This window comes from Macaca thibetana, chromosome 8, assembly GCF_024542745.1.
Source record: "Macaca thibetana thibetana isolate TM-01 chromosome 8, ASM2454274v1, whole genome shotgun sequence".
Lineage (NCBI taxonomy): Eukaryota > Metazoa > Chordata > Mammalia > Primates > Cercopithecidae > Macaca > Macaca thibetana.
Window position 1 is genome coordinate 77876225 of NC_065585.1, and position 22968 is coordinate 77899192.

Here is a 22968-nt window from a genome sequence, read left to right on the forward strand (position 1 = left end):
CAAGTTTTTCCATTTGTAGGCACACTCCAAGCATATCTTACAGGCAAATGTGAACATACAATACTCCCAAGGCAAATTCCTAGAGGACTGTGGTGACTGGCAGAGTGATGGGGCCTGGGGTCAAGCTGGTTCTGAACTGAAGAGGTTGGCAGAATTCAGATTGTCCAGGCCCAACAAAACAACACCCAAAAAGACAAAAATCACCATCATGTCTCATAGAGTCTCTTGGGAGAACCTCCAACCTGCTCTCTGCTTCCATTCTAAACTCCCTCCAATCCATCTTCTCCCCAGTAGCCAGACCAATTTATTTTTATCACTGTAAATCTGATCATTTCACTGCTTGCCTAACCCCTTTCCACGGCTTCCCACCACCCTTAGAATAAAATCCAAACTGTGGATTATTGCTGACAGACTACAATCCCTCACAGGGCCTAATGTTACTCTGCATAAGTCTCCAGCTGTACCCACAAGGGCCTCTGGCCTCTGTGTTCACTAGACACACGCCAGAACAACCTCCTTCGTATTTCGCACACGTTCCAAGCCCTTTCCCATCTCGTCTCTTGTACCAGTGGCCCCTCTGTTTGGGACACTCTCTCATCAGCTCTTCACACCAACGCCTTGTTCAAAAGTCACTTCTTCCAACAAACTTCACGGTCACCCTAATGTGCTCCCTCCCCAAGTTAATCTTCCCTCATCATGTTGTTTATTTCCATTTCAGCATTTATGGATTGCAACTAGGATTGCAGTTGCTTGCTTATTGAGAGCCTCCCTGACTAGGGTGTAGGGACTGTGACTTATTGACTGCCATACACTTAGAAGGCCCTAATAAAACCTTTCATTGATTTATTAAACAGGTGGAGAGAGACATTTAGAAATTCCAACTTGCCAAAGTGTGCTAGTGAAATCTTCAGTGACCAATGCCTCATTATTCCTTCATCAATCTCCTGAATCATCAATTTCTGCCTCTTCACTGGATCACTCCAAATATGTACTAATATGCTATATCTTAGTAAAATCCTCCCTTAAAACATAGATTTACTATTTAATGATACGTAGTATTTACCATGTGCTGGGGGTATATCAGCATCTGTACCCTCATTTTTTATTATTTTTATGAATGATTCTATCTGATAATACACTTAACTAAGGCTTTATAAAATCAAGGAGATCTCAGGATAAACACAGATGCTTATGCAGTGTGATAAAGGAAACTTTACTGTAAAGTAAATATTTGCTTTCCAAATTCTTCTGACACTGAAACTATTATCACATTACTAAAAACTTCCCAAAGCACAAAAATTACAACCAATTGCATATTTAAATTATAATACTTATTTAAATTACACTACTTAATTTCAAATCCTGACCTTACAGTGGCTATGTTATTAGTAAAGACAACATGCAGAATTTTACTTTAATATTTTAACATTTCAAAAATTAGGGCACATATATATCCCTAATTTTATACATACATATGTATAAAATGTGTATATGTATAAAATGTATATATATAAAATGTGTATATATATATTGCCCCCCTATCTAACTATAGAAACTGCTGCTTCATCCTAGGAATAGTAAAATAAATTTAGACCTATATCTATAAGCACCTGAATGAAAACAAGTTAATGTATGCCCTAGAATGGAAAAACTTCAGTTAAGGTTTGGAAGGCCACAGGAGAAAAGATAAAATTAAGTGACAGAAACATTTACACAAGCTCTTGAGTAAAGTTTTAATCTGAAAGAGTCACAAGTAAAATAAAATCATTGACTCAACTGGAATATGTGCAAGGATATGCTTGTAATATAAAATTCCGCAAAATGTGTTAAATGCTGATATCAAACTTAGTAAAATTGTGAACTTCAACAATAGTAAACTCAAGTATCTCATATCTACCACCTTTTTCTGAAGGACTAAAAACTTCTGGCATATATACCTTTCTCCACATATCCAGGACAATCAGGAAAAAGGTATGAACTTTTTTTTTAAGATCAAACAATGAAAGGAAAGAAAGTAAATTACTTTCTGCAGACCAGAGAGAAAGAGAATCTTCAGTCCTATCTTGTACAGAAACAAAGCAAAGAAACAGTATTACATGTGCCTAGAGATAAAAAAACAAAATATATTTTAGGAATAAGACTCCACAAAATCCTAAGCTGCAGATATTGCTCCATAAAGTTGTCCTCTCCTGATGGTTTTCCGAATTTACTGTGTACTTTTAAAAACATCTGCCTGTCCATCCACATGCGTTTTGGATATGCTGCTCTCCCTACACCCACTCCCCTCTATAAATCCAGACCTCAGTGTCTTCATTTGAATCTTTTTACTTAGTACTGACATTTTCCTTGTTATCTTCTTCATTTGTCTATACTGTAGAAATAATTGTTGAAGCTCAATATTTAACGATTTAAAGTTCTGTTTGATATAATTTTAAGTTCATGTTTATTTAAAAAAGTTAAGAGGCTGGGCGCGGTGGCTCACGCCTGTAATCCCAGCACTTTGGAAGGCTGAGGTGGAAGGATCATGAGGTCAGGAGATCGAGACCATCCTGGCTAACACGGTGAAACCCTGCCTCTACTAAAAATACAAAAAATTAGCCGGGCGTGGTGGCGGGCACCTGTAGTCCCAGCTACTCGGGAGGCTGCGGCAGGAGAATGGCGTAAACCCGGCAGGCAGAGGGAGCAGAGTGCTGAGATCGCGCCACTGCACTCCAGTCTGGGCGACAGAGTGAAGACTCCATCTCAAAAAAAAAGAAAAAAAAGAAAAAAAAAAAGAAGCAGATAAGTAGGTGTGGGTCTTATTTTTCCTTTAAAAGAAACTGAAATGTGTGTGTGCATGCTTCTTGTCCTCCAGGACATGAAAAAAATAAAGAAAAGACCAATGCCCTAAGATTTCGAATTCAAAGTAGACTGTGCTAAATTCTCTACGAAAGTCACCAGCACTCAGAGGAAGAAAAAGCCACTTCCAACTGAACTTACCTAGATATTTGGTAGGGGGTGGCAGGGGCCGCATGTGAGGGGGGTTTGAAGAATGGGAACTCAAAACAGAAAGGGCAGCAGAAGTTCTTACTAGAAACAGGGAACAGCCACTAGTCCACTATGTCTAAATCCCCGCCCACGTCGGAGAAAAAGATCAACTCATCAATAAAAACAGAAAGAGAAACTGTCATGAAGCAACACTCATCTTGGGATTTTATAGGGCATCACCATTTAAAGCCTTATTCTACTGTCATATTTACAAATCTAAACTGGAACTCACTCTCTTCATCTATAGGAGATACAGACTGTAAAAGTGGGCTTGAAATCATGTTGGAGGGAATTCTGAATGTCAGGTTTTTCACTCTGGATTTCATTCTGCAGGTAAGGATGTGAAGGCACTTGAAAAGGGAACTGCAGTGCTGTAGGTGTCAAATGGAAGGGAATGAAGAAATGGGCTTGGCAACAACAGGAGAGGCAGGTTTGCAAAAAAAAAGTGACAGATGAAATAACTTGGTAGCTATTTGCATGTGGGGTACAAAGGTAAAAGAAAGAATTAACATTGCCTCAAGATGTTATTTCTGGGTAACTAGGAATAAATAAAATGGAAGGAAGGGAAAATAGGGCAAAATGACAGTGAATTAGCTTAACTAATTACTAGTCTTGTTGGAAATGTCCGCATCAGATCCATGAATTTGGTACCTCTGTGTGCCGGGCACTATTTTCAAGCATTTAGGATACAACAGTGAACACAACTGGCAAACAACTTTACCCACATGGAACTTACGCTCGTCAGACAACAGATAATAAATAAGTAAATAAACAGGTCAATATATAAGTGTGGTGTTGTATGCAATTTTAAATAGGAAGGTAACATCTAAACAAACACCCAGAGGTGAAGGAGTGAGCTATACAAAGAGCTGGGGAAGAGTCAGCAACTAACAAAACAATAGCTTAAAATAATTTCACTCCACAATGCTTTTGAAGTTAGCAGCCACATTGCGACATACCTCTTTGGGACCCAGTCCTATTTCCTTGGGCGAGCATTCAGGGTTCCACTTCCTGACTCTATCCTACCCAATCAAGAAAACTTCACCAATAAAACGGCGATAAAAAACTGCCTAGTGGGTCAATTTGTTTATACTGGCTGTTTACATTCCCTACATGGGAGAAGAGGACTGCATTTTAAAAGGACAAAACCAAAGCACATTAGAACATGTTTGTACAAAGCTTAAGACGACAATCATCTTGTTCTCAAAGCAATAATTAATGTAGCAACTTTGAGACTTGTGATTTAAATCAAAGGTACTGAAGAAAGATTATGAATCATGCAATTAAGCTACCAAGCAGGATACTGCTGGAGAGGAAAGCCATTCACAGCACCATAAAACTGTCAAAAATAAAGATAGTAACTATCATCAAAACTAGAAATAATATCATCATTTGATTTTATACTTTGTTGATCAGCAGAGCTGAATTCTAGCCTAAGCTCCGCCATTTATTGGTTCTGAGTCTTTGGCCTCATCCTTATCTGTAAAGACCAGCTGGTCTGATTTTTCAGATTCCTTTCAATTCTGAGATTCCCTGCAGCAAGCTACGGTTCCTATGATGTTTATTTATGTATTGGGGGTGCTCTGTTTTACTTAGGTTTGCAATAATAGTACAAATAAGCATCCACCCAAAATAACACAACTTAAATGTTCTGTATAAAGCAATATGAACTGCTTTTAAACAAACCCGCCTGAACTTGGTGCTTAAAATGAGGCTACATTCACCGTAAAGGCGCTGCCTCTTTTTTCATCCCTGTTTTAGAACAGCCTTCAAGACTCTGAGGTTTCTGTGGATGTGATTTGGAACAAGGTGGATGATCACATCAGGTAACACCCCTAGTGAAAGAAAAGAGACCTTTTCTTGTGAAACTTGGTCTAAGAAAACTGTTCCAAAGGAATCCCCAAGCATTTCTAGCAACAGCTCTGAGGAAAGCAAGCACGTATATCTGGTGATGGCAATTCTTGACATTAATGCTCATCTGAATGCATAATAAAGAAAACAGCCAAAGTTTATTGTGGACTATGAGCCAGGTATTAACTCATTTAATCTTCAAAAACTGCTGTAAGTTTGGAACTATCATTATCTCCATTTTACATACGCTAAAACTAAGGCATAGAAAAGCTAACCAAATTGCCCAAGTTTTCTCAGTTAATAAATAGATTCAAAACCATGACTCCAGCTCCAAAGTCTGCGTGCTTCATCTCCAAGATACACTCCCTATGTAACCCCTGCTGTCCATGTTTAAGTAACAGTCCCGTTTCTACTACACCTTCCTTACAAACTGAATAACACAAAGTAAAAGTAAAGCCCCACTGCAAACTCACTATCGGGTTTCTCCTCCTGTCCTGAACCACAAACTATAAATATATTTTAAAGATATACAAACTTGACAGTACCTGAGACTTCTCGACATTTAGAGGGGATGTGTGTGGAACAACTCAAACATTTCCTGTCTCGGACCAAGTGCAGTGAATGAGTGCTGCGAAGCCGCAGCATGCCTGGGTGTGGAACCGGCGTCTCCTCTCAGGGGTTCACAGGAGGGGCCACCCGCGCGCCCCGCCCCGCGCTCCTGATGGGCGCGGAAACGGCACTGGGGCCCGTCACACCACACCTGCCTCCCGCGCCCCCGGGGTCCCTCCACCTGGCCCGCGCAGTGCCCGGGCTGTTCTCCGCCAGGCTTCCTCGCGCAAGCTCGATGAGCCACACGCTTACCTTCGGGGACCCACCCCCGGCGCGTGGCGAACGGGAAGCACCGCCACTGCTGCGCCACACTCGGCCAGGACCTGCGTCGTGCCACCACCTCCCAGCGGCGCCGGCTGCGCTCCCTGCGGGGGCCAAACCTGTAGGCCCCGCCCCCTGCGGCAGGCCCCGCCCTCACCAATCACCGCCGGCCACGCCCGAATATAGGCTCGATCAGCCCCGCCCTCGGAGCTCTTCGACCGCGCCCCCGAAGGAGCAGCGGGCGGGGTGCAACCCCTGGGCCTTAAGTAAATATGCGGGGGAGGAAAGGCGGGAATCCAGCGGATGGGAGAGAGAAAACGAGAGGACCCCCGCGGGGAAAGTGAAGAGAGCCTTGGGCGGGGTCGGGGAATAAGAAGGCACTCTCCCCAGGTTCCCGCTAAAGTGTAGACCTCAAAACAACCGCGCTCATTCAAGACATTGGCATAATCTCATTTTCCTCGGGCGGTGTAGGAGTCACACACCAATTGAGGGCTCCAGGCGTGAGACGTCGTTGGGAATGGGATTCAGAGGAGCAAAGAAAGGAAGCAATTCCTTTACTAGTCTCCACCACACATCCTTTACTTCAAAACCTGGGGAGTCGGCTCCCAGTAAGAATCCTCGAGCTTAAATTGTTAATTAATCCCATTCCCTTCATAAATTGTTAATCAATCCCGTTCGCTTCAAACAGTTCAGGCGCATCACGAGAGAGCAGACGCGGCCGGGTTTGGCATGAATGTCCGTAGTGTGCTACTCTAAGGTTTGCGTCTCGGTGTACAGATAAAGGAAAACCAGAATCCTCAAAACGACTTGTTTTAATTATTAATGCATCTGAGTCTGGACGGTGAAAAACGGCTTGAGGCATTAAGCCAATAACTGAGTCGGGCACAGTTCCTACAGTCCCAGCTACTCCAGGGGCTGAGGCAGGAGAATCACTTGAGCCCAGGAGTTCTAGGCCAGCCTGGACCTGCATAGCAAGACCCTGTTTCTAAAATAAAAATAATATAACTAATGAATATGGCAGGGAAACAAAGGGCTCACTTTGCCAGTAAGCAGGATTGATATACAGTAACCTTTATTACAAGAATTTCAGAAAATAATGCCAAGAGGCCAGCCTAGCTCTGTAGCCTTAAGGGAAGCCACAATATCCGAAGTCCTCAATTTGCTTATCAGTAAAATGAGGGGATTTAGCCTGGTGACCTCATGGGCTCCAAATGCCCTCTCATACTCTAGAGTTTGTCCTGCCAGGCTCTACTCATAGGAGAGGGGAAAGAATGCAGGGAAGTATTGTCTAGTCAGGAGTTACTCAGAGAAATTGGAAATTTTTAGAAAAAGCTTCAGGGATCTCTGGAATCACTTCATTCGACCTCTCCCTTCCGACTTTCCTGTTTGTAATAATAATAGTACACCAGTCCCTGACACATACCCTTATCAACAGTTTCCCTTTTCTTTTTTTGACCCACAGTCTGAAAAAATTAAATGGAAAATTCTAGAAATAAACAATAAGTTGTAAATGGTATGCTGTTCTGAGCAGTGTGATAGAATCTCACGCTATCCCAATCCACCTACCTTCAATGTGAAGCCTCCCTCTGTCCAGTTTGTCCATGCTGCAGATGTTAACCACCTGCTAGTCACTTAGTAGGCATCTCTATCATCAGGTTGGCTGTAGAGGTGTCACAGTGCTTGTGTTCAAGGAACCCTTATTTTACTTCATGATGGCCCCAAAGTGCAAGAGTTGCAATGCTGACATATTGTTATAATTGTATTTTATTATTAGTTATGGTAGTTAATCTCTTACTGTGCCTAATTTAGAGAGTAAACATTATTGTAGGCATGTATATATAGGAAAAAAACAGTTTAGATTGCGGTTCAGTACTATCCGCAGTTTCAGGGAACCACTGGGAGTTTTAGAAGGTACCCCCTTGGCTAAGGGGGTAATACTGTATCGTTCTTGCCCTAACTCAAAACCTTTGACTCTTCCCTCTCAGTCCTCACGTTTGGTCACCAGGTCCTTGGCTTTCTCCTTTACAGAGTCTCTTCAATGACTCTTCCATTTTCACTGCCATCTCTGTATAAAGAACAGATTCAAAGAACTCAGGGTGTTTGATCTGATCCTAACCTACATTTCCCACCTAATCTCCAACTCACTCTTGTGTACTCAGCTGTTTGACAGACTGTCTCCTCAACGTACAGAATCCACGACTTATAGCTAACATCCCTGCCACTGTACATGCAAACCCACTGCCTCCCAGCTGGAATACCCTCTTCTCAGTCCTAGCTACCTGTCTTGACTACAATAGCCCAGCTCAGGGACGTCTCTATGCAATAAAATGCTATAATACTTAGGATCTGCACCACTCACGTTAGCATGTAGCAGGGCTACTTTGTTTTGTTTTCTGCTATTTAGAATCTTTATTTCAAGCCAGTTATGGTGGCTCACACCTGTAATCCCAGCACTTTGGGAGGCCAAGGCAGGCAGATCACTTGAGCTCAAGAGTGGAGTTTGAGACCAGCCTGAGCAACATGGTGAAACTCCATCTCTACAAAAAAATTTAAAAATTAGCCAGGTGAACATGGTGAAACCCCGTCTCTACTAAAAATACAAAAAAATCAGCCGGGCGTGGTGGCAGGCACCTGTAGTCCCAGCTACTCAGGAGGCTGAGGCAGGAGAATGGCATGAACCCAGGAAGCAGAGCTTGCAGTGAGCCGAGATCATGCCACTGCACTCCAGCCTGGGCAACAGAGCGAGACTCTGTCTCAAAAAAAAAAATGAGCCAGGTGTAGTGGTGCACGTCTGTAGTCCCAGCTACTTGGGAGGCTGAGATAGGAGGATCGCTTGATCCTAGAAGGTACAGGCTGCAGTGAGCCGAGATTACGCCACTGCACTCCAGCCTGGGTGACAGAGTGAGACCCTGCCTCAAAAAAAAAAAAAAAAAAAAAAAAGAATATTTATCTTGCTGGGCACAGTGGCTCATGCCTGTAATCCCAGTACTTTGGGAGGCCAAGACGGGAGGATTTCTTGAGCCCTGGTGTTCCAGAGTAGCTGCAGCAATACAGCGAGATCCCATCTCTATAAAAAATTAACCAGGCATGGTCCCTGGCTAATTAGTCCCAGCTACTTATGAGGCTTAAGTGAGAAGATCACTTGAGCCCAGGTGGTCAAGGCTACAGTGAGTCATGATTGCACCATTGCACTCCAGCTTGGGTGACAGAGGGAAAGCCTGTCTCAAAACAAACAAAAAAGAATATTTATCTCTAAAACTAAACTTTAAACCTTTTTTTTTTGAGACAGAGTCTCGCTCTGTCACTCAGGCTAGAGTGCAGTGGCGCAATCTTGGCTCCCTGCAACCTCTACCTCCCAGGCTCAACCAATTCTGCTGCCTCAGCCTCCCGAGTAGCTGGGATTACAGGAATGCACTATCACGCCTGGCTAATTTTTGTATTCTTACTAGAGGTGATGTTTCATGATGTTGGCCAGGCTGATCTCAAACTTCTGACCTCAAGTGATTTGCTGGCCTCAGCCTCCCAAAGTGCTGGGATTACAGGTATGAGCCACCACACCCAGCCAACTTAAAACTATTTACTAGATGTCCCCAGGCCCCAGTCAACCAGGAATAAAAGTTTTCAATATCTTGAGGCTGGGCGCTGTGGCTCATTCCTGTAATCCCAGCACTTTGGGAGGCCGAGGCGGGCTAATCACAAGGTCAGGAGATCGAGATCATCCTGGCTAACATGGTGATAACCCCGTCTCTACTAAAAAAATACAAAAAAAATTAGCTGGGCGTGGTGGGGGGGCGCCTGTAGTCCCAGCTACTCGGGAGGCTGAGACAGGAGAATGGCATGAACCTGGGAGGCAGAGATTGCAGTGAGCCGAGATTGCCCCACTGTACTCCAGCCTGGGCGACAGAGCGAGACTGTGTCTCAAAAAAAAAAAAAAAAAAATTAGCCGGGCGTAGTGGCGGATGTCTGTAATCCCAGCTACTCAGGAGGCTGAGGCAGGAGAATGGCGTGAACCCAGCAGGGGGAGCTTGCAGTGAGGTGAGATCGTGCCACTGCACTCCAGCCTGGGCAACACAGCAAGACTCCTGTCTCAAGAAAAAAAAAAATCCAATATCTTAAGAAGGCAAAAAGAAATTATAGAGTCATCCATAATTAGGCTGTTCAGATTACCTATAACAGCAAGATTCTGTTTTTCTCTGAAATATTATGATACTGAAGTAACACCAGTTACTTCATGCTAACCAAATGCTTTGATTGGCAGTTACATGTGACTGATTCATAAAAATTGAAAAGTAAATGATAAGACTTTTTTGGAAGACTAAGTCTTTGAGATTCATGGAGGTAAATAAAAAGTAACCTACCCACTCTTCTTCACCTCATTGCCCAAACAAGTGGTATACCCATAGTAAATGCTTAAAAATATATTAATCAGTCCATGATTATTTTCAACTTTCCTTAAGTCCTCTCTCTCCTTCACTAAATACTAAAACACTGGTCTTTTCTTTTTCATGGAAATAAGATAGTGAGAGCTTCCTCTTTTTTTTTTTTTTTTTGAGACAAGAGTTTCGCTCTTGTTGCCCAGGCTGGAGTGCAATGGTGTGAGCTCGGCTCGCTGCAACCTCCACCTCCCAGGTTCAAGTGATTCTCCTGCCTCAGCCTCCCAAGTAGCTGGGATTACAAGCACGCACCACCACGCCCAGCTAATTTTATTTTAGTAGAGATGGGGTTTCTCCATGTTAGTCAGGCTGGTCTCAAACTCCTGACCTCGTAATCCACCCACCTCAGCCTCCCAAAGTGCTGGGATTACAGGCATGAGCCACTGCACCCGGCTCCTCTTTTAATTTCAAAGAAATCCTCAAGAATAAGTGAAAAAGAATCACACAGCATTTCTTGGAGTTGGACTAGAAAGGTTTTCAGTGTTCTAGAAATAAACCCTTGCATCACAGCAAATTCTCTATGTTAGCAAGCTCTATGTACCATTAAGGTCTTTAGAGAGTAAATTTTCCTTAACTGCAACCTTACCCAGACGGTAAAATAGAAACAGAACCCAGTTTGCAGAATGACTACCAAGTAAAAGTAAAAACTGATTTGTGGCCGGGCGCGGTGGCTCAAGCCTGTAATCCCAGCACTTTGGGAGGCCGAGACGGGTGGATCACGAGGTCAGGAGATCGAGACTATCCTGGCTAACACGGTGAAACCCCGTCTCTACTAAAAAATACAAAAAACTAGCCGGGCGAGGTGGCGGGCACCTGTAGTCCCAGCTACTCGGGAGGCTGAGGCAGGAGAATGGCGTGAACCCGGGAGGCGGAGCTTGCAGTGAGCTGAGATCCGGCCACTGCACTCCAGCCTGGGCGACAGAGCGAGACTCCGTCTCAAAAAAAAAAAAAAAAAAAAAAAAAAAAACTGATTTGCAATCTATCAATGGTCCCTTGTGTTTTGAAAATGTCAACGGCACATTTCAGGGAGGCCCCAGAGTTCTAAAGTCTGTCCCAAACAATCTATAAATCACTAGTCACAGCAAACCTTTATAATGTTCTAGAGATTTAAGAAGTATTAAATAGACTAAATAATAATCACACTTCATCTATAGAGTGGGTTGTACCAGAGGCTATTGGTAATAGACTCTTGGAACTCTTCTCTACCTCTCTTCAAAACGTGAAGTGACTATTAAGAGTAAAGCCTTAGGGGACTTCTGAATCCAGACAACATGGAGTAATAAGGACCAAATTGGCCCTCCCACCTGAACCAACCAAAAGGAAAAAGGAAAAAGAGCCAGACAAAATATATAAAACATCTGTTTTCAAGATACTGGATATCAGGCAGTGAAAGAAAATGATTCCTAAGCAAACAAAGTTTACCCCAGCTTACTACTTTCAGATACCTTACACACCATGACATAGGAAGTGGAATGAAGGAGAGCCCAGCAGACTCCCCGAGTTGAGATGATTCGGCTATGAATCCAGGAAGAACAAGATGGTTACAGTTCACAAGACAGTGTACAAGAGGAAGTTAAGTGCACAGAGAACCCTAGAGACCTGCCGAAGGTTCTCCCGGAGAATGTGACAATGCGGATCAGTGCATGCATGTGAAGAAACTATAAAAAGTACAGCAAAGAAAAAAACATATGAAAGCATTAGACAGAATACCACTGGAAACTCACAGAGGGCCAGGAATAGTGACTGTTCCCATCAGGTAGACTAGAAACGCTCCTAACTCAATGGAGGTAGAATACTAAGAAGAGTCTTACCTTACTTAAACTGGGGGGGAATTAGCCCTAGAATAAATACTGCTTGAGTCCTGCCAAAAAAAAAAAAAAAAAAAATATGGAAGTAAGATCTGAAAGGATTGAACTATTTCCTAGTAATTTACCTCTATCTCAAATTAAAATCCAGGCATATTTATGAACTATTTCCTCGTAATTTAACTCTATCTCAAATTAAAATCCAGGCATATTTATAAGAACAGAAAAATATCCAGCATCCAGCAAGGAAAAAAATCACAATGTCTGACATTCAATATTGAATATGTGGCATTCAGTATTACAAGGCATGCAAAGAAACAGAAAAATATGACCAATAATGAGATTAAAAAGTAATCACTAGGGGCCGGGTGCGGTGGCTCACGCTTCAGCACTTTGTGAGGCTGAGGCGGGCGGATCATGAGGTCAGGAGATCAAGACCATCATGGTGAACATGGGGAAACTCTGTCTCTACTGAAAATACAAAAAAATTAGCTGGGCGTGGCGGTAGGCGCCTTTAGTCCCAGATACTAGGGAGGCTGAGGCAGGAGAATGGCGTGAACCCGGGAGGTGGAGCTTGCAGTGAGCGGAGATTGCCCCACTGCACTCCAGCCTGGGCAATAGAGCGAGACTCCGTCTCAAAAAAAAAAGAAAAAAAAAAGTAATCACTAAAACTGACCTGCAACTGACATAGATGTTAGAATTAGCTGACTAGGACATTAAAACAGTTATTATAATGGTAATGTAGGCAGGTCTTGGTGGCTCACGCCTGTAATCCCACTTTGAAAGGACAAGGTAAGAAGATCTCTTCATTTCAGGAGTTCAAGACCAGCTTGGGCAACATAGGGAGATCCCATCTCTACAAAATAATAATAACAACAATAGTAATATATTCAAAAAGTTAAGTAGAGACAAAGAAAGTATAACATTTCTAAATCCGACTTTTAGAGATGAAAACAATAATCTCTAAAGTGGAAAATACACTGGATAGGATTAACAGAAGACTAGACATTACAGAAGAAAAGATTAGTAAACTTGAAGACAGCAATAGAAACTTTCTAAAATGTAGATAGAAAAAAGAATTAAGGCCAGGTGCAGTAACCCACACCTGTAATCCCAGCATTTTGAGAGGCTGAGGCAGATGGATCACTTGAGGCCTGGAGTTCAAGACCAGCCTGGCCAACATGGCAAAATCCCATCTCTACTAAAAATACAAAAATTAGATGGGCATGGTGGTGCATACCTGTAGTCCCAGCTACTTGGGAGTCTGAGGCATGAGAATCATTTGAAGCCAGGAGGCGGAGGTTTCAGTGAGCAGAGATTGTGCCACTGCACTCTAGCCTGGGCAACAGAGTGAGACTCTGTTTCAAAAAACCAAAAAAAAGAGAAACGTAAAGAGAATCGATGAGCTGTGGAAAAATGTAAGCAGCCTAATATACTTGCAATTAGATTCCCTTAAGGAGAAGATAAGGATGGTGTTGGAGGATGGGATAGGAAAACGCATTTGTAGAAATTATGGCTGACATATTCCCAAATTAGATGAAAACTATAAACTCACAGATCTGACAAGTGCAATGAATTCAAACACTAGAAACATGAAGAAAACTACACCAAGGCACATCATAATAAAAGTACTAAAAACCAGTGATAAAGTCTTAATAGCAGCCAGAAGAAAAGATATGTTATATACAGAGGAACAAAGTTAAAAATGTCAGCATATTTCTCATCAGAAATAGTACAAGTGGCCGGGCACAGTGGCTCATGCCTGTAATCCCAACACTTGTGGAGGCGGAGGAGGGCAACGGGCAGATCACCTGAGGTCAGGAATTTGAGATGAGCCTGGCAAATATGGTGAAACCTGGACTCTACTAAAAATACAAAAATTAGCCGGGTGCGGTGGCGCATGCCTGTAATTCCAGCTCCTCAGGAGGCTGAGGCAGGAGAATCACTTGAACCTGGGGGGCAGAGGTTGCAGTGAGCTGAGATGGCACCACTGTACTCCAGCCTGGGTGACAAAGCAAGATTCCGTCTCAAAAAAAAAAAAAAAAAATTACAAGCAAGAAGTAGAGCAACATCTATAACGTACTGAATAAAAAAATTTGTCAACCTAAAATTCTTTACCTAGCACAAATATCCTTCAAAATCAAAGATACATAAAGATCAAAGATATATAAAGCTATATAAAGATTTTTTCAGACTGAAAAAAAGCTGAAAAATTCATAACCAGTTGACTCATACAACAAGAAACATTCAAGGAAGCCCTTCAGATATAGAAAAGTTATTCTGGATTTCTGGAAATTACTAAGAAATGAAGAGCACTTGAAATAGTAACAACAGAAGTAAACATATTTTGATTTTTTAATAATTTAAATCTCTAAAAGTTAACAACTTTAAACAAAAATAGTAATAACATTGTGGGTTTATATCTAATGTATCAGTAAAATATATGACAACAGTATTATAAAAGCTAGCATTAGAGACATGGAAGTATACTATTGTAAGATATATCCTATAAGTGTAAGTATTCTATAAGTGATGTGGTATAATTCAAATGAAGATAGACTGTAATAAATTAAAGATATATACTTAAATCTGGTTGAGAGCAGCAATAATCCAGAATGGCTACTCTGATCTATGTTGATAAGGAAAATGGAGAACCAGGTACCCTTGTGGCTGCAAAGGATGGGCTGAAGCTGGGGTCTGGACCTTCAATCCCAGCCTTAGATGGGAGATCTTAAGTTTCAACACCACGTTTCGGCAAAACATTCAATGTTCTACCAGCCTTACCTAAAGCTACCAGGAAGGCTTTGGGAACTGTCAACAGAGCTACAGAAAAGTCAGTAAAGACCAATGGACCCCTCAAACAAAAACAGCCAATCTTTTATGCCAAAAAGATGACTGAGAAGACTGTTAAAGCAAAAAGCTCTGTTCCTGCCTCAGATGATGCCTATCCAGAAATAGAAAAATTATTCCCCTTCAATTCTCTAGGCTTTGAGAGTTTTGACCTGCCTGAAGAGCACCAGATTCCACATCTCCCCTTGAGTGGAGTGCCTCTCATGATCCTTGATGAGGAGAGAGAGCTTGAAAAGCTGTTTCAGCTAGACCCCCCTTCACCTGTGAAGATGCCCTCTCCACCATGGGAATCCAATCTGTTGCAGTCTCCTTCAAGCATTCTGTTGACCCTGGATGTTGAATTGCCACCTGTTTGTTCTGACATAGATATTTTAAGTTTCTTAGTGCTTTAGAGTTTGTGGGTATTTGTATTAATAAAGCATTATTTGTTTAACAGAAAAAAAAGATACATACTTTAATCCTAAAATAAAATAACCATTAAAAGGAAAAACAGGAGTTATAACTAATAAGGGAACAAAGGACATAAAATGGGATAATAATGCTTAATCCAAAATAAGGCAGAAAATGAAGAAAAATGAAACAAAGAACAGATAAATACAAAACAAATAGCAATATGAAAGACAAACTTGACCAGGCACGGTGGCTCACGCCTGTAATCCCAACACTTTGGGAGGCTGAGGCAGGCGGATCACCTGAGGTCGGGAGTTCGAGACCAGCCTGACCAACATGGAGAAATCCCGTCTCTACTAAAAATACAAAAATAGCCAGGTGTGGTAGCACATGTGTGTAATCCCAGCAGCTTGGGAGTGTGAGGCAGGAGAATCACTTGAACCCGGGAGGCAGAGATTGCGGTGAGCGGAGATTGCGCCATTGCACTCCAACCTGGGCAACAAGAGCAAAACTCCGCCTCAAAAAAAAGAAAGCTAGAGCAGCTATATGAATATATAAAGAATATTTCAAAGCAAATAATATTACTGTGGAAAGAGAAGGTCATTTCATAATGATAAAGGGGCCAATTTATCAAGAGGACATAATTCTACACATTTATGCACTTAATAACAGAGCTTCAAAATATATGAACAAAAACTGAAAATCCTTCAAGAAGAAATAGATACACCCACAATTATAGTTAGAAGTTTCAAAACCCCTTTCATAATAACACAAGTAGAGAGAAATTCAGCAAGCATATAGAAGACCTAAACAACACTATTAAACATCTTGAGATTTTATATATATATATATACACACATATATATATACACACACACACATATATACATATATATATATATATATATTTTTTTTTTTCTTTAAGACGGTCTTGCTCTGTCGCCCAGGCTGAAATGCAGTTGCAATCTCGGCTCACTGCAACCTCTCTGCCTCCTAGGTTCAAGCAATTCTCCTGCCTCAGCCTCTCGAGTAGCTGAGACTACAGGCACACGCCACCAGACCCAGCTAATTTTTGTATCTTTAGTAGAGACAGGGTTTTGCCATGTTGGCCAGGCTGGTCTCAAACTTCTGGCTTCAAGCGATGCACCCACATCAGCCTTCCAAAGTGCTGGGATTACAGGTGTGAGCCACCACACCTGGCCAACTTAATTGATATTTGTAGAACACCCCAAAATAGAATATATATACTTTTCATGTGTACATAAGATATTCACCGAGGCAGACCATATTCTGAGCCATAAACTCAATAAACCTAAAACAATTCAAATCACACAAAGTATGTTCTCTAACTATAATAAAATTAAATTAGAAATCAGTAACAGCAAGACATTTGGAAAAATCTAATTTTTTTTTTTTTTTGACGGAGTCTTGCTCTGTTGCCCAGGATGGAGTGCAGTGGCAGGCTCTGCCTCCCAGGTTCACACCATTCTCCTGCCTCAGCCTCCCTAGTAGCTGGGACTACAGGTGCCCACCACCACGCCCAGCTAATTTTTTGTATTTTCAGTAGAGACGGAGTTTCACCATGTTAGCCAGGCTGGTCTAGAACTCCTCACCTCAGGTGATCCACCCACCTCGGCCTCCCAAAGTGCTGGGATTACAGGCGCGAGCCACCATGCCTGGCCAAAATCCAAATATTTTGAATCCAAATATACAACCCTAATAACCCATGGGTCAAAGAAGAAATTGAAAGGAAAATTAGAACATATTTTGCACTGAATGAAAATGAAAATATAACATATCAAACGTTGTGGAGTGCCCTAAAGTAGTACTTAGAAGGTATTGCCCATATTGGAAAAGAAAAAAAAGCTCAAATCAATGACCTCAACTTTCAACTCACCAACAATAAAAATAAGAGCAAATTGAACCGTAGTGGGAGAAAATATTTGCAAATTACATATCTCATAAGAGTCTAGTATCCAGAATATGTAAAAAACTTGTTTGACTCAACAGTAAAGACAAGTAATCCAATTTTAAAGTAGTTAAAAGACTTAAATAGGCATTTCTCCAAAGAAGATATACAAATGGCCACAGGCACATAAGAATTGCTCAACAACATTAGTCATTAGGGAAATGCAAATCCAAATCACGATGAGATACCAATTCACACTCACTAGGATGGCAGTAATAAAAAAAGTGAAAACTAAGTGTTGGTGAGGATGTGGAGAAGCTGAAGCCTTGTACATTGGTGGTGAAAATGTAAAATGGTGTGGCTGCTGTAGAAAACAATTTTGAATTTCTCAAAAAGTTTAACACAGTATTTCTGTATGACCCAGCAATTCTACTTCTAGATATATGCCCCCCCAAAAAAACGAAAATATGTATTCATACAAATACTTGTACATATTTTTCACAGCAGCACTGTTCACAATACTCAAGAGGTGAAAATAACCCATGTGTCCATCAGCTAATGAGTGGATAATTATTCCATTGAATTATTCAATGGAATAATTATTACCCAGCCATAAAAAGGAATGAAGTACTGATACATGCTACAAAATGAATGAACCTTGAAAACATTATGCTATATTTATATTTATATTCCATATAAATGGAATCATACAGTTCTAATCTCTGATGTCTGGTTTATTTCATTTAGCATAATGTTACAGGCACTTAGCCTATTTCATAGAAACAGAAAACAGATTGGTAGTTGCCAAGGGCTGTGGATTGCCTGAGACCAGCCTGGACAACATGGTGAAACCCCATCTCTACTGACAAAATTAAAAAAAAAAAAATTAGCCGGCAGTGGTGGAACATGCCTGTAGTCGCAGCTACGGGAGACTGAGATGGGAGGATCACCTGAGCCCAGGAGGTTGAGGTTGCAGTGAGTCAAGAGCAGGGCAATGCACTCCAGCCTGGGCAACTGGAGTGAGACCCGTTCTCAAATAATAATAATAATAATAATGTACAAATTAAATTCAGAAAAGGTACAATATAATTTTATTATTTAGAGATGTGGAAGGAAATATAATAAGGACTAAAAGCAGAAACATTTAAAAACATTTAACATGGTTCCTTCCCAAAATTAAATTGACCTAGGGGACTTCTTTCGAATGACTTCAAAATAAAGGATATCTTTCCCTAGTGGAATAAACTCAAAGGACAAAAGAACTGTAAAAAATAATTATAAAAAAATCTTAAACTCTATTCAAGTAATCATTATATGAGATCATATTCGTGTTGTAGAATAAAGAAAATGGGTCAGGTGTGGTGGTGTATGCCTGTAATCCCAGCACTCTGGGGGGCCAAGGCGGGCAGATTGCTTGAGCCCAGGAGTTCCAGATGAGCCTAGGCAACATGGTAAAACCCTGTCTCTATAAAAATTAGCTGGGTGTGGTGGCACATGCCTGTAGTTCTAGCTACTTGGGAGGCTGAGAGATGGGAGGATCACTTGAGCCCTGATGTTTGAGGCTGCAATGAGCTAAGATCGTACCACTGCACTCCAGTCTGGGCAACAAAGCAAGACCCTGCCTCAAATAATAATAACAACAGTAATAATAACTTTTTTTTTTTTTTTTTTTGAGACGGAGTCTCGCTTTTTCGCCCAGGCTGGAGTGCAGTGGCCGGATCTCAGCTCACTGCAAGCTCCGCCTCCCGGGTTTACGCCATTCTCCTGCCTCAGCCTCCCGAGTAGCTGGGACTACAGGCGCCCACCACCTCGCCCGGCTAGTTTTTTGTATTTTTAGTAGAGACGGGGTTTCACCATATTAGCCAGGATGGTCTCGATCTCTTGACCTCGTGATCCGCCCGTCTCGGCCTCCCAAAGTGCTGGGATTACAGGCTTGAGCCACCGCGCCCGGCCAATAACTTTTTAAAAAGGAAGAAAATTAGTAATTATCTTCATATCCTTAAGAACCAGGAATTCTGATGTAGGAGAAAGGAGATACAGATGAGGTTAAGTTTAAAAAAATCAAAAAAACCTGTAGTACTGAATTTCAGTTGGAAGTATCAGTATGAATATATGTTATATTTTATCTTTAAATATATATATGTATATTTTATGTGTACACAAATATATGTATATACATATAAATACACATATATATTTATATTTATGTATTTCCTAGCTCTAGCATGGGAAAGGCTAAAATCAATGACCAATCCAGGGAAATGAACACCCCTAGTACCAAGATTATGGGCCCTAAATATTTCCCACTAATATGAACTAGGGCTCCTTGGAGAACTGGCTGATTGCAGACCTGCAGCAGAAAATGTACAAGATGAGCCTGGAATGTCCTAACTTCCTTACTTTCTAGTATGATATCAGTGACTACCAGAGTCATGTGAAAAACCTCAGAAACTAATTCAAAGATGGCAAAATCGATCGTAAAAAAGAATCACCATTATGAATTGAAATATATTGAACATGTAAATCCATGAATTTACAAAGATACTAAAAGACAGAAAACAAACCTCATGGGTTACCTTTGGATAACCATAAGGAACTAATTCATTGTTCTGAAAACTGGTAAATAAAAGGTAAGAACCAAGCCTGTATCCTGCCTTCCAATATAAACTGCACTCCGGGTAACGAAATAGTCAATGAGGAGAAGTTTCTTGTTACAGAAGAATTCCAGGTAATGTATAAAAACAGAATACTACCATTTTACAATGAATTAATTAATGAATTAATGCATGTAGGCAATGATGATCAATGGCTGCTTATCTCATAAAAAGAGCGCTGACCAAACATTTTATGCCTCCTGATGGGAAAACACATCACTATGCAGTATTCTTGCCAAAATACTCGAATCTAAATCTCATTAAGTTTCTAGCTCTAACTTCCAATTTATAGGGACTGCAGGGGTCAGAAGTACATGTCAAATGATATCATAGGGATGCAATCAGTAAACTTCAGTGGGAGATCCTACAGGCTAAATGACCTGGTTTCTTTATTCCATAAATTATAAGGGAAAAAAGAAAGGCAGCAGATATACAGAATAAAAAACAACTAAAAAATTATGAGGCAATTTGAGAATTCGAACATAACTACATACCCAGTAATAAGAAATCATAAAAAGAAAAAGAAAAAAATCAGTGGGTTTTTTTTAAGTGTGATGATGCTATATTTTTGTTTTTGTTTTTGTTTTTTGAGGCACAGTCTCACTTTGTCACCAGGCCGTAGTGCAGTGGTGCGATCTCGGCTCACTGTAACCTCTAACTCCCTGGTTCAAGCCATTCTCCTGCCTCAGCCTCCCGAGTACCTGGGATTAAAGGCATATGCCACCCCGCCCGGCTAATTTTTGTATTTTTAGTAGAGATGGGGTTTCACCATGTTGGTCTGGATGGTCTTGATCTCCTGACCTCCGGCCGATGTTATGTTTTTTACAAGTCTATATTATAGGCTGGACGCGGTGGCTCACGCCTGTAATCTCAACACTTTGGGAGGCCGAGGTGGGTGGATCATGTAAGGTCAGGAGTTATCTCTACTAAAAATACAAAAATTAGCCGGGCAGGGTGGCATGTACCTTTAATCCCAGGTACTCGGGAGGCTGAGGTAGAAGAATTGCTTGAACCAGGAAGTTAGAGGTTACAGTGAGCTGAGACCGCGCCACTGCACTACAGCCTGGTGACAGAGTGAGACCCCGCCTCAAAAAACAAAAACAAAAACAAAAACAAAAATATAACATCATCACACTTAAAAAAAAAAACCACTTATTTTTTTCTTTTATGATTTCTTATTACTGGATATCTAATCATGTTCGAATTCTCAAATTGCCTCATAATTTTTTAGTTTTTTTTTTTTTTTTTAGACGGAGTCTCGCACTGTCACCCAGGCTGGAGTGCAATGGCGCGATCTCGGCTCACTGCAAGCTCCGCCTCCCAGGTTCACACCATTCTCCTGCCTCAGCCTCCGAGTAGCTGGGACTACAGGCGCCCGCCACCTCGCCCGGCTAATTTTTTGTATTTTTAGTAGAGATGGGGTTTCACCGTGTTAGCCAGGATGGTCTCGATCTCCCGACCTCGTGATCCACCCGCCTCGGCCTCCCAAAGTGCTGGGATTACAGGCGTGAGCCACCGCGCCTGGCCTAGTTGTTTTTTATATCTGTATATCTGCAAAAATTAGCCGGGCGTGGCAGCAGGTGCCTGTGGTGGAGGTTGCAGTGAGCTGAGATCTCGCCACTGCACTGGGGGACAAGAGCGAGACTTCGTCTCAAAAAAAAAAAAAAAATCTAAAAAGTCTATGTTATAGAACTAATACTTAAATATTTACAGATGAAACAATCTGTTGTTTGGGATTTGATTCAAAATTACGTGTGTGTAGGGGCAGGGGTGTGCAATAAGATTTAGCCATAATTAGTTAACTGTTGAAACAGGGCAGTAGGCTTATGAAGGCTAATTATACTATTCAGATGACTTTTTTAGGTTTGTCTCCAAATATAGTCACAGTCTGAGATACTGGGGCCTAGAACTTCAACATATGAATTTGAGGGGACACAATTCAGGCTATAACACTCAGGCTAACTCCTCGCTCTCTGGGAATCAGTCTAAATTGGACTTTCTCAGGGAAGCTTTCCTTGACCCCTGACTTCAGTGAAGGTCCCTGTTATATTCACATAGGAGCCTACACTTACCCTGTTAATACATATCGTTTAGCACACAAATGAAATTAAACAGTCATTTAATGTTTTATGACTGTTTCACCTACTAACCCCTAAGAGCCATAAGGGCAGGGACTGTGTTTGTCATGTTCACCACTGGGCCCACAGGGTTTAGAATAGTGTCTGACATACTGGGATCACTCAATGAGTACGGGAGTGCTGTATGGTGTTACAAAATGGGGAGTTTCAGAGATGAAAACAAGATCTGCAAGCCCACCAGGAAGGATTCTGAGACCAGCAGCAACCATCTGGGAGACGTGTACAGGCTGAGCATCCCTAACTCAAAAAATCTAAAATGTTTCAAAATCCAAAACTTTCTGAGTGTCTACATGATGCCATACGTGGAATATTCCACACCTGACCTCATGCGACAAGTTGCAGTTAAAATGCTGGTGCACAACACAGTTTTATCAGTTTTATTTAACATCCCCAAGGGGGTTATTATACAATAATCTTTTAATCAAAACACAGCATCACAGGCAGAGACTGAGAGTCTGCTGTTATTTGTTGTTGTTTTTGTTTTTGTTTTTTTTGAGATGGAGTCTCACTCTGTCCCCCAGGCTAGAGTGCAGCGGTGTGATCTCGGCTCACTGCAACCTCCGCCTCCAGGTGATTCTCCTGCCTCAGCCTGCCGAGCAGCTGGGAGGGATTACAGGAGCGCTCCACCATGCCCGGCTAATTTTTGTATTTTTAGTGGAGATGGGGTTTCGCCATGTTGGTCAGGCTGGTCTTGAACTCCTGACCTCAGGTAATCCACCCGCTTTGGCCTCCCAAAGTGCTGGGATTATAGGTGTGAGCCATCACAGCTGGCCGTGTTGCTGCTGTTAAACAGCTGATGCAGGTATTCTGGGGATGCCCCTGTGCTGCCTAGTTACCCTAAAAACATTATTTTTCTCACTGTATTAATGGTGTGTCATATTGGTTACTGTTAAGTGTTAACGTGTGAACAAGTGGGAGAAAATGATTGCTTATCACTAGCATATAAATTCAGAGTCAGAAATGATGGTGATGCCAAACAAGTAAGGATTGACCACATGGGTGATGAGATCATCCACATGGGTGATGAGATAGTGACACCTT

The 22968-nt window shown here is 41.6% G+C and overlaps 2 protein-coding genes across 13 annotated transcripts in view; one reads left to right on the forward strand and one right to left on the reverse strand.

Moving 5' to 3' along the window:
* SGK3 (serum/glucocorticoid regulated kinase family member 3) overlaps nt 1–22968 on the reverse strand; it is a 148958-nt gene that overhangs the window by 83974 nt on the left and 42016 nt on the right. For 4 of the 12 annotated variants that reach the window (XM_050802040.1, XM_050802038.1, XM_050802036.1 and 1 more), the window contains exon 1: nt 5740–5850. The exons of 5 other annotated variants lie outside the window; for them this stretch is intronic. The gene's annotated coding sequence lies outside the window, so the exon portion shown is untranslated. Of the gene's footprint in view, nt 1–5423; nt 5557–5739; nt 5855–22968 lie in introns of those variants that run through there. 3 more of the 12 variants (XM_050802030.1, XM_050802033.1, XM_050802039.1) reach the window with 2 other exon arrangements.
* Nucleotides 14585–15280, forward strand: LOC126961511 (putative pituitary tumor-transforming gene 3 protein). Its single transcript, XM_050802047.1, is given in 1 exon segment — nt 14585–15280. A coding segment is annotated over 1 exon segment (627 nt). The 5' UTR covers nt 14585–14601; the 3' UTR covers nt 15229–15280.